This window comes from Lethenteron reissneri, chromosome 49 (genome assembly GCF_015708825.2).
Source record: "Lethenteron reissneri isolate LAM-NWPU_2019-01 chromosome 49, ASM1570882v1, whole genome shotgun sequence".
Taxonomy (NCBI): domain Eukaryota; kingdom Metazoa; phylum Chordata; class Hyperoartia; order Petromyzontiformes; family Petromyzontidae; genus Lethenteron; species Lethenteron reissneri.
Genome location: NC_083827.1, coordinates 8,881,033 through 8,893,564, shown reverse-complemented (window position 1 = coordinate 8,893,564; position 12,532 = coordinate 8,881,033). Strand labels below are relative to the sequence as shown.

The 12,532-nt window shown below is 48.5% G+C and overlaps 1 protein-coding gene across 3 annotated transcripts in view; it reads right to left on the bottom strand.

Moving 5' to 3' along the window:
• The window catches only part of MROH1 (maestro heat like repeat family member 1), a 65,609-nt gene that overhangs the window by 18,706 nt on the left and 34,371 nt on the right, over window positions 1-12,532 (bottom strand). For all 3 annotated transcript variants that reach the window (XM_061572170.1, XM_061572171.1, XM_061572172.1), the window contains 8 exons: window positions 10,241-10,320; window positions 9,313-9,448; window positions 7,977-8,072; window positions 6,847-6,951; window positions 6,252-6,387; window positions 5,026-5,138; window positions 3,297-3,449; window positions 1,494-1,648 (listed from right to left, as the gene is read on the bottom strand). In XM_061572170.1, the coding sequence (XP_061428154.1) occupies window positions 1,494-1,648; window positions 3,297-3,449; window positions 5,026-5,138; window positions 6,252-6,387; window positions 6,847-6,951; window positions 7,977-8,072; window positions 9,313-9,448; window positions 10,241-10,320 (974 nt within the window). The remainder of the gene's footprint in view (window positions 1-1,493; window positions 1,649-3,296; window positions 3,450-5,025; window positions 5,139-6,251; window positions 6,388-6,846; window positions 6,952-7,976; window positions 8,073-9,312; window positions 9,449-10,240; window positions 10,321-12,532) is intronic.

Sequence of the window (12,532 nt, the reverse complement as noted above, 5' to 3'; positions counted from 1 at the left end):
TAACTGGTTCTCGGAAATCTCGAAGTCTTCCCGGGACATTAAACGTCTCAATTTTGTAGCAAACGCATAGTAATACTTCTGTAATCGTAATAGCAAACAATTCAGAACAAAGCATTCACATGCAGTGGTCCCCGCTTCTGGTGTTGTGGGATGTTCTTTTCCAATGATATAATTAGGTTTATTTGTTGCCTCACCAGGTTGCAACCCCAAGCGGTTACTTGCCAAGTCGTACGCACGGCCGCCCGCAGAATAACACATCCTGACACATGCTGGTGAAACAAAACAGCGCTGAGCAATACAAATATTTAATTAGTTGATATTTGTGTTGACAGTTTATTGTGCTCGGGTGACCGAAGAAAGTTATTATTGTGACTGTACTGTGTTCACAGGCACCGAAGTGTGCGTGATCTTATCAAACCTTGAAAGCTAAGCAGGGCTGAGTACACACAGTGCTTGGACGGGAAATCACCACGCACAAACAGGCCGTCATTAGCTGCAGGGGTAGGTGGAGGCAGTGGAGGCAGTGCAACTAATTAGATTGCTCTTCTGTACTTCTTTGCTCCCAAAGCTATGCTTCCTAGCTTTATGAATCAATAACCAAGCAGCATTGTGAAGCGGGGCAACAAAAAAATAAGTTAGTAAAAATAAACAATAACTGCAGTAGTCAGGGCTGAAAGGGTTATAGCAAGCGAACATTCAGGGCACCCGACCTACTGGATCACTGGATCCTCACGTTTGATGCTTAGGGGGGATTTGAGCGAAACCAGATCTCCCAATCCTCCTGCTGCTTGAGCTGCCCTATTAAAAGCTCGATGATGAACGGGACGACGCAAACCAAAACTCTGCGCATGAGCGGGCGACAGGTGTGACAGCAAGGCATGCATGTACGTGTGGCACGTGACGTGCGTGTGTGGCATGTGGCGTGTGTGTGTGACATGTGGCGCGCGCGTGTGTGGCACGTGATGTGTATGTACAGTGTGATGTGTGTAATGTGACACGTGGCATGTATCACTTGACTTGTGTGTGACGCCTTTGTGCGAGTGGCATGTAACGTGGCGGAGAAGGGGTAGCACATTGCGCTTCGAGCGACATCAGAACTTGCCGTGTTTGTGTGTGTGGCATGTAAGTTGTGTATGGCACGTAATGCTGGTGTGTGTCATTTGACATGTGTGTGCGACATGTGACATGTGCCACTTGACGTGTGCGTGTGTCACTTGACATCTGTGACATACGAGCCACATGCGACCGAGTAAGCCGAGGCAGCCAATTCAGTCGTGCGATTTCGAGGGCGATTTGGTTACTCAACTATTCGCTCAGGTGTGGACCCGGCTCTACACACGCAGAGTGGTGTGTCACGTGACGCGTGCGTCGCAGGACGTGTGTGTCACCTGACACGCGTATCACTGGGCACGTTGCTCGACATGCGTGGAAATTGACAGGTCAATTGACGTGCGTGTGCGTGTCACTTGACGTGCGTGTGCCATGCAACGCACTCGTCATAGGGCAGGGGGTAGGTGAGCAGGACGGCGATCGCGGCTTGCAGGTGGTGCTGCGCCAGCAGCTGTGCGGCCTGCAGGGCCCCGTGGCGCACGGGCTCGGCTGACACCTGCTGCAGGTGGAGGTGCAGCACCGCCAGCATGCTGCCAACCTGCGCCCAGTGCGCGCGCACCACGCGCAAACGCAGTCGCGTAAACAACCGCCGTCGTGACCTCGACTCAAACACGGTGGCCACAAACGCGACGGCAACAAAACACGACAGCCACAAATGCGTGCTCATGCACACCCACAAACATGGCCACAAACACAGCCACAAACGTATCCTCAAAGTCACTAATATATCAGAAACAGAATATGTATTTATACTGGATGAATCCGATGAACTATAAAGTAATTTTTCACAGATGTCCAGTAGGGGCAGGTAAGAACGTTACAACAACAAACAATACAACAAACAACGATAGGTGTGCAAAGTACAAGAAAGGTAAACAAATCACCCAAACACGTACAAATAAAACTAAACAATCCCCATCCTACCGGGCAAAGCCCACTGAAGTATTAACTTATTTTTTTTTAAACGACCTGGCCACAAATGACAGCTCAAGCACAGCCACAAACGAAACCGCGCTCGCCACGTTTCAGGACATAAAATCCAAAGCAAAAATTGAATTGGGAGAGTAAAAAATAAAAACTGCATAAGGTAAAATTGTTAATTTCTCAATACACACACGGCCCCATATTGCATTCGGATGCCCTCACACACGCTTCAAAACTTGACGTTAAAATATATAAAACAAAGTGTTTTGAGTGACGTGTATCGTGATGGATTTTAATTCCGAGAAAGAAGAAGCCTCTCCATGTCAATTATTTGCTTTTACTTTAAAGCATTAACTGCATCAGAAAGTTAAACTGTGATCGCTTTTATTGCATTGAAACAGGCAAACAGCCACAAAAGTAGCCAAAAATTCCAACACGTCACGACTCGCAACCCATCAAATTCTGACATTTCATTATCACCCCATTGGTGGTAAGCATCCGCATAATTTGTCAAAAATTTTAAATTATCCAATTAAAAATAATAACTTTCCATAACAAAAATCTAGCAAACCTATAAACACTCCAGAGAAGTGATAGCATGCTTCATGCTTGACTGCTGGTAAGATAATCTGATTGGGCAAGAGCTGAGGGACAATACATCATCCATTATAAATGCACACTGTATCATTTTAAGGAGGAGAGTGGTGGCACACTGTGCAATGAACCCAGCGACCTGAGTTCAATTCCCGGTCACAGCTAACATCAGTGGCAAATTATATCTAAAGTCATCATGCTCAATCCCAACGTATTAAGGGCTTATCGGCACCCCCTGTAATGAGTGCTATAAAAATTGTCGCTATTTTTATGTTAAACCGAGATGAGCCTGGACAGGCCTGGACAGTGCCTGGATGGGCAACCACCATGCATGATAGGTGTTACAGGCAATGGGGCTATGAGATGGGCAATAGAAGGTAGTGCAGCACAATCCATTGTTGTAGTGCTGTACTTCTACACTCCGACATCACCCCACTTTCACCGACCCGCGTTAACCGGCGTGGTCAAGTATCGTCTAACGACCTCCACAAATCACATGGCACGGGAGAGGGGACATGGAAAAACAGGGTGGTTGCGAGGATTGGGTCGGCTCATCCAGAACAGACACCTGGCCCCATAGGCTCCAGGTACTGACCAGGCAGAGGCACTGCAGCAGACCGCACGCGCGCATGCCACAAGCGGCTCGGGAGGGACCGTGCCAAACCCACCTGATCGACCAGGACCGCCCCCCGCGTGCGGATGAGGCCGTTGAGCACGACGCTGGCCCCCGTGGCCGAGCTGACCTGGTGGTCACCCAGGCTGCTGAGCAGCGCCGTGAGCAGCGGCACCAGCTGGTCCTGTGGCACGCGCTTGCCCAGCACCTGCGGGGGGGGGGAAGGCAAGGCGCACAAGCACCGCTCGCTCGATAAGTGGCAGGGTTTCAGCAAGGCGGTGAAGGTGTGGATGTGCAATTGCCGGTACATGCCCATGCTGGTGGAGGGCCTCAATGAGAAGGAGCTCTAGAGGGCCCTTCCATAGGGTATTTTGGCCTATCCTTTCATCCTTGCCAGACATCTCGGAAGAGGTGCGAGTACCCACACTTTACCACCACCACACGCAGCCTGCCGAGAAATGTACTTTTGTGTACCCATATATTCTGCTGGGTGGACAGCACACTAAAACTATTTTTATGTTATCAGGTAAGACCCACTCAACTATATACCTCTGTTTTAGAAGCGACCTGACCACAATTGATAGCCCACCAAAACGGCTTATCACGCGGAAATTTATAGCAGCCAGAAACTCTAAACGCACATTTCTAAATGTGGAGGGAAAAACTAGAGGACCTGGAGAATAATCCACGCGACCACCAGAACATGTAGACTCCAAATATACAGCAAGCATCAGGGTCGCGATCAAACCCACGACCTCCTGCGTACCAGGCGTAGGTAGTTAACATCTCGTCACCGTGGCGCCCAGAGATAGAGAATTTACCAAAATTGCCCATTGCTTCATCTGACGCGCTGGGAGATGGAAACGAACCTGTGACATCTAGATCGCAAGTGCAGTGCGCTAATCGTTACACCATGGCGGTGTACGCCAGCTTTGTAAGCTCTTCGAATTATTCGGAAACATTAGACTGTGCTGGATCCCCCCCTACTGACATTTCTGAAAAATAACCTGCTGAGCGAGATGCTTGAACTTTCTGGTATACGACAAGCAATGTTTTTACCAGACGGGGTCATGATACATTTGTATTCAATTTGGCGGCAATGACACTTTCATTATAATGTTGGTTGTGAAAGAAAGGTCAGAGATCTCCACACAAAACCTTTCCACAATGCTTAAAATAAAACAACGGTAAATCGTACACAATCACCCTTTTCTAAACGCTAAGGGATCATTCAGTAGTACCAATATTCATCACGAACGTGCACAACCATACTCCAGAGAGGAATGAGTGAAACCAAACACATGCTTTTTTTTCAAAACTAAAATGTTAACTCAAGAATAAAACATTGTACAATAAAAATATATTACGAAAATATGCAACAACAAAAAATTCAAATTCCAAAACACTATTTTTGTCGAGATGGCATGAACCTCACCTGGATGGAATTTAGCTTTTAATCAAGTAACGACCTCGGCAACCACCACCACCTCATTGCCATATGCGACTCGCAAAGCAACAGACATTGAGCGAACAGCAGTGTGTGTACAACAGTGTATGATTGGATAATGCGAAGAGAGAGTTGGGAATGCATGCCATTCATCATCCACACAGTGTGCTTAACAGAAAGCTGAGGACAGGGTCGTGGTAGCGAGTTGAATCCCAAAGCACCGCCAAAGCTAATCAACATTTTTTATACTTTTGGTGAGATGTCGCGGCTGGTGGAAAACATTAGCCAGACTGACAATCCTTACACCACGTCAAGAGGAGGACTGTCACGGGCTTACCTTGGCGATGTCGGAGCCGGCCTGCTGGAGTGCTTGCTGGTTCAACTGCTCCAGTCTTTGGTTCAGAGTGAGGATCCCCTCCACCATATCGTCCTTGTAGTCAGGGGAAAATCCTGGCACACACAGCCACACGGGTTTCCACATGGTAGGAGTGGTGGAGGAGACCTTTGTGCGAGGGCCAATCACGCTAATCGCACCACCGATTAGCACGGTTGGCTATGTATGGTGCAAAAGAAGTTCACCATCCACAAATACAGAGAGAACGGCCCATGGAAGCGGACGTCACAGAGCTGCATCTGAGGTCTTGCCACGTGACCTCTGTTTACACTGATCAAATTCACAATTCAATAAATATATATTATTCTAAGAGCTGGAGTTGAGCCAAAGGGAAGTCAAAACCAAACATAAGTTGGTGGGGTTTTTGAGTGCATGATCTCAGCAGTGCCATCTGAACGCTCTGCCCTCTGAGCCGTGAGCACATCCACTCGCCAGACCCCAACGAACAACGGTTCACCAAAAGTGTGGAGACAAAACATGAGAGTTGGGAAATATAACTTTACGTAAAAAAAATAAGATTTTAATCGGTCGCTTATTTATGGATGCGAAAATCAAGGGGAGTTTTTTTTTTTAATTGCCTCACAACAACATTCACAGTCGTTACAGCTAACAAATTCCATCGTTAAGACTGCACGTTCCGTGCAGTGCTCCACCCGTGTCCCAACGGCTCCTGCTCATAGCTACTCACGGTGCCGTATATGCACAGGTTTAATGAGAAACCAAATGCGTAAAAAACAGTCACTACGCGATAAAAAGTGAGTCATTTGGTGAACCTCGACGCTGAGAAAATAGGAAGCAAGTGTACACGTATTTTTCCTTCTGCAACTATAATTGCACGTCTTTTGTCCTGACAATTCATTGGATAACAATTAATATCAATTTCGCATGTTAAAAAAAATCAAATGCAGACAATACGAATGATTAGGAAGTGTAAAAAAAAAAAATCTGAAACATCACGGGTGGCAGTGCAAGATTCTCATTAAGATAATCATTAAACAACGCGTCTTTACGCTCAGCAGTGGTAAGCATACACCCTGGGGGCTGCGATTATAACTTCCCACATTCGGACGGCCATCACGCTGCCGCACATATCCACTACGTGAATGCAATGAAGAGAAAAAAAACTCGCGCTCACGACGGCAGCAGTCGCGACGGGGCGAGGCGCTTACCTTCGTACTTGAGATGGATCCGCAGGATGGCGTACAAGGCCTGAATAGCGCAGCGGCGCACCGACAGCACGGGGTCAGTGCAGCGTGGCACTAGCCGCCCCATCACCGTGCCCAGGTTGCTTAGCGACACCATGCTCTGTGCGGGCAAACATTCCGCACGAACCGTGTAAAGTTGGCCCAGACGGACGCGTATCGATGCGTTCCCATTCATCACGGAATTTCAGGACGTGCGTGTCAAGCCGCGCTGCCCGGATGAAGGCCTCGCCACGTTGGTCAAAGGGCTCGTTAAACCGTAATTCATCACGTGGGTCAATGCAGGTTGCTGAAGTCGGGTGGGGGAGGGTCGGGAGGAGGACCGGATCGGATATCACTCACAACCGACGTCAGCTGTGATGGTTAATAGAAACTCAGGTCGCCGCCGGGTTCACGGCACAGTGAGTGCGCGCAACCGCCGCACAACCGAACGTGACGCGGGGCGAACAAGGGGCAGGAGGGCGACTTGAACGAGGGTTTAGGATCGACTCCGATGGCACATTTTCCGTGCGCCCGGTTTCGGGGCGATGGTCGGCATAGGCCACCGCGGGACGGCGCTCACCGTGACGCGGACGCCGCTGTAGTAGCAGCGCAGCAGGGCGTGTACGGTGAAGAGCGCTCGCTCCCGCTCGTGGTCGCGGACCGACTCGATCCAGCCATCGACTTGCTACGCGCACGGGAGAGACGCACGGCGCACACGGTAAAGAGCCAGGGAACCGAGCGCACAAGCAGTTTCACCACGACCGCTTCGCAATTTTGCTCAGCAATCGGGTTTGTTTGTCATGATGGCTCATCTTCTTGGTTATTTCGGTAAAGTCACGTAGATGGGAAGTAATAAAATAATAAAAATAAAACATAATAAAATAAAAGATAATAAAATAATGATTTTATTATTTTTATTTTTATTATTTTATTACTTCCCTTCTACGTGACTTTACCGGAAGAACCAAGAAGATGAATCCCTGCAGTCACGAAAGCTTTAAATCGAAAAATGGTGGCTCATGTTAGTGGTAAAACGTGATTTCCTTCTCCCCCCCCAACACCCGTTTTTTTCCAATTCGTTTGAGAGCAATGCAATAAACAGTACAACAAACCGTTCAAACATTTTCGCATCAAATTAGTAACTTAGATTTTTCGTGTTTCGATTCTGTTATGGGAGAGACTCGCCCCTAATATGGACGGCTGACTTACTCATGTGAGCAGGCAGACACTTTTGACTTGGCATCATGACCAGTTGCTGTTGTGTGTTCATCACAAGCACAGTGCCCTGGCAGGTGACCAAGACTCGGGCCAGCGTGAATCCCAGCGAAACCCAGACACGTTACAAAGGTCTTCATGATCACCTCTCGAGCCACGCTCACGTAACGTTATTTGCGAAGAATCCTCACAACGGAAAGGCAGGACGCCAGACGTACACCGAACACTCCTGCCACGTGTGACACGGGCGTCATCTAACGCAACGCTTCGGTCTCGTTACCAGCGCGCGCTGCACTCTAATAAGACCCTTATTGGTTCCGTCTGCCACCACCGAGTGCGCGTGGGGGGGGAGTGGGGGGGCTCACAAAGTCCCATCTCGAGCGTACACAAAGCGGCCCCCCCCGCACACCGACGAAGCGCTGATAATTAACGAGCACCCATATCCCAACCCCCCCGCTCACGGCGGTAATGAGCGGAGCCCCGTCGACTGCGTACCTTGAAGACGGTCTGCAGGCCACCGGGGGTGAGGTCCCGGCGGAGGATCTCGACAAGCAGCTCGTGCAGCGCCGAAACTGTGTCCTTCATGAGAGTCTGGCGGCGCAAGCAGCCGCACGGGCATGCGGGACAGGAGCACGCGTCACACGTGGCGTCCCTCGCTCAAAATGGGCCCCCACTGTCTCAAGGTGGGGGGCGGAAATCTCACCGAGTCCCGAGGGATTTGACCGGATCTGGCTTTCGTATTCGCGAGCCCACATTTTTTTTAACGAAAAAAGCCCGATACGAACTGGGTGGTTATTTTTTTTAAATTGTTCATACAATCTGGATGTATATTTGTACTGTATGTCGAACTTCTTTCGCACCGTACGTAGCCAACCGTGCTAATTGGACGGTGTGGGAATGCTGCCACAGTGTTGTAATGGTTAACACACAGGACTTGCAGCATTCCAGAGGTGGTCAGTTCGATTCCATCTCAAGGCATGGCATTTAAAACGGTGCAGGTTTCTTAAATTCCCCCAGCCTCAATCCAACACGCATTATAAAGGTGTACACCAGGATCGGCAGTCATGTGCGATGGAATAAAGTGTGGGTACTGCCACTTATTCCAAGATGTCTAGTAGAGGCTCAGAGGTGGCCAGAATATTTGTTTTAAATTATGACCGTCATTAATCAATAAAAATATATAATTTGTATTCCTTTGTAGATCCACTGCTCGATGAAGTCCTCCCAACACCGTGTCATTCATTGGGGCTGTTTGACCATACTTCGCAATTCTGGCCAACGTCAGTAGGTCAAGACAATTTCAGATGTCACTCGCCCCCGATGATTAGTCGTCACCAGTATTAAAACTCAAGTTGTGATCATAGCGCAGTGCGCTAAACACAGTTATTTACGTGAACTAATAAATGGTAACATCAACATTACTCTTCAACCAATCCCAAAATTATAAAACTTTCGGCACGCAAAAGGCCGGGCCAGATCCCGTGTTCCGCCCTCCCACGTCACCACCATCCACATGTCACCACCATCCACATGTCACCACCATCCACATTTCACTACCATCCACATGTCACCAACATCCACATGTCACCAACATCCACATGTCACCAACATCCACATTTCACTACCATCCACATGTCACCACCATCCACATGTCACCAACATCCACATGTCACCACAATCCACATGTCACCACCATCCACATTTCACTACCATCCACATGTCACCACCATCCACATGTCACCAACATCCACATGTCACCAACATCCACATGTCACCAACATCCACATGTCACCACCATCCACATGTCACCACCATGCACTGGTCAACCTACCTCTTTCTTCTCCCCGTCGGGCACGGCGTCGTCCCTAGAGTGGTCGGAGGGGAGCGGAGGCAAGATGTACACGCTGTACAAGCAGGTTTTCATCAGCTCCACCGAGTCAACTTCCGCCAGCGGGGGGTCCAGCTTACTGCCCCGCTGTCAAGGTGTGAACCCAACCGTCGCCACGACACTTACTCACTTTTCTCTCCGCGGATACGGCGCTCTCACAGAGAGAACACGGGAGCAGAGACGCCTTCTGCCGAGGCCACCATTTGGACCGATTAAAGGAATGGAGTGCTGCCCAAGCGGGGGGTCCACCGAGGAGATGAAGCGATGGGATCGGTTCACGTGCAAGTGTTGGACGGATTGTTGTTAAAGGTGGTGGCGGCTTGGCAAAGCCTTCATCCAGCAGTGGATTGATCACGGCTGACGAAGATGATGATGATAATGATGATGAATGTGGAAGGCACAAACTGAATGCGAGCGGCTTACTTGGCTGCCCCGTCCAAATACAATGGGGCCCCTGTAATGAAAAGTGCCGGGTGCAAATTTGCAGCCGGTTGAACATGCCATTACAAAAGCAGAAATGACAGCCCTAATACTGGGTTAGTAAAAGGAAAAACCTTTGATACTGGAATCTGCGTGCTACTTTTTAGCCAAACTGTGGTCTATGCACTCACTGCGAAATAAATAAACGTTGCTGCAACACAATTTAACAATATAAAGGCGGCCCTGCCGTCAAGCAATCTTCTCTCCGATCGCACGTGCGCTGCTACTGTGACTCGCTGCGTTCAGTTTCCAGAGCCTGCCGAGTTTGTTCCCCAATAGAGGAGCGGGGCCCTAAGCAGACGTCGTAGCAAAGGACCTTCAGAAGTGGCCCGTGCGCCAAACTTTTTCAGGCAACGGGTGCTCGGCCTGGCCGCGTGCGTGCGAAGGATACACCAGGTGAGAGCACGCCGTGAGCGCGGTCTGCCTGACTAGCGTGGACAGGGAGCTGCTCGGCTCAGCTTTGATCATCTCCTGCACATGGAAGAGACGGGGGGGGGGGGGGGGTAAAGGAGAACAGGGTCACATTGAACCACGATTGTTGCGAGCTCAACGCTACACCCACTGCGTAGGTTTTCACGGTTTGTGCTGTATAGCTCAGTTTCATCGTGTCGTGGTTTCCAATGCAGCAAGGGTTTTTATTTGTATTTACTCGTGTAATTTTCAAGCCCATCGTAAGCTCTTCTTCCTCCATCCAGGCGTGGGACTGGCATGGCTCATTTAACAAAAGACGGCTATAGCAAAGGTGTAACCTTCCTAATTAAGGGCTCGACGCTGGGAGGTGCTTTACGGAGCCATGGACAGGAACACGCGGCGGTGTTGGACTGCCCGATGTGCAGACGTGCACAGGACGGACTATGCACCAAGCGGTTGTAATGCACATTGTTGTTTGGCATGACAGCTCCATATGCTGGGAGCTTGTTTAGGAAATGGACCTTCTGAAGCGTAGTTTTGGGTAATAGTAGGGGAATGAAGATTCTCAAATCTTTTCAATGCAAAAAAAAAACCTTTTGTGCGGCAAGAAAAGAAAACTCTCAATTGCTCGCGCAGGAAAGGCCCAGGGAAGGTGTAAATGTTACTGCGATACAAGACAGTGTAGCCTTGAGACTTGAAAGGTCTGCCAATCGATGGACGTAACATTATTTTATTGCAGCGTTCAAATAGTAGCCATATCTCTTTATTTATTTATTGCTGACCCGAGTCGTGACCCCCCCTCAATGGGAATGAAACCTCCTCCTGGGTGACACTACTCACGGTGAGAAATTCTAGTTAGAGACCGGCTGCTCAAGACCAAGCCACCCTGAATGCACCTGATATCGTTGGATATCAGAAGGGAAACAGGGTTGAGTCAAGTTTAAGCTTGGATGGGTGACCAGCAGTGCTTGCTAGGTGTTGTAGGTTGGCGGACTGTCACGTGCCCAGGTAACACACTGAACAGCCTTATCCAGCCCACCCCAGCTCAACAGAACTGAATGTGTGGCCGTCTCAATGGGTTGAGAATGCGGCTATCCCGACAGGCAGCAGTGTCTGCTGGGATGGCAACATTATCTCAACTCTGAGTCGGTGGCCTAGACGACAACATCGCCACACATTCAATCATCTTGAACTGGTGGTCCGGATAAAGCTTTTATACATGCAATACTGTACACCTCTGTGTGTTACTCTTTGGTTCTTTCGGTAAAGTCACGTAGGTATAAAATAAAATAAATTAATTTAAATCACGACGTTTTGATCGCAACACAAGCGACCGTCATCAGGAGGAACCGATACAGCAGGACAACTACTGATTTAGGAATCAGCGGAACCGATACAGCAGGACAACTACTGATTTAGGAATCAGCGGAACCGATACAGCAGGACAACTACTGATTTAGGAATCAGCGGAACCGATACAGCAGGACAACTACTGATTTAGGAATCAGCAGTTGTCCTGCTGTATCGGTTCCGCCTGATGATGGTTGCTTGTGTTGCGATCGAAACGTCGTAATTTAATTTATTTTATACCTACGTGACTTTACCGAAAGAACCAAAGAGTATGGATCCCTGCAGTCACGAAAACTTCAAATCTACCTCTGTGTGTTGTTCAATCTATTTGAATTCCTTTTTTTTTTTATTTACAAAGTTGAATTACCGTGTCCTTTAGGCAACGCTTCCCAATTTGGCAAGTGTTCTAAAGGGCAAGCCTGTAATCGCAACATAACATTACACTAAAGTGTAATTTGGAATGCATTATCTAAGTGAGAGCCAACCCCATGTTATACAGACAGACAGGCAGACAGATAGACAGCGCTCGTGCATTATCCTGCGATGGAATCACACCGATCTTGCTGATATTAGTCAATCAATTTAAGGGGGCGTCACATCATTACTCGATCCATGGATCAATCGGTCGGCAATGAATTGACACAGCGATTAACCCGCAAATTACGATTAGGCCGGTATTTTTTATATCTGTTTAATTTGGATCGACTGCGCAGACTCGATGCAATTCATCTCGATTAACAATCCACAATACTTCTAGATTTGAAGCTTTCGTGACTGCAAGGATTCATATTCTTAGGTTTTTTCGGTAAAGTCACGTAGGTAAAAAATTAAAATAAAAGTAAAATAAAAATAAAATAAAAATCACGACGTTTCGGAGGCAACACAAGCTTCCGTCTTCAGGTGGAACCGTCTATAAATATAT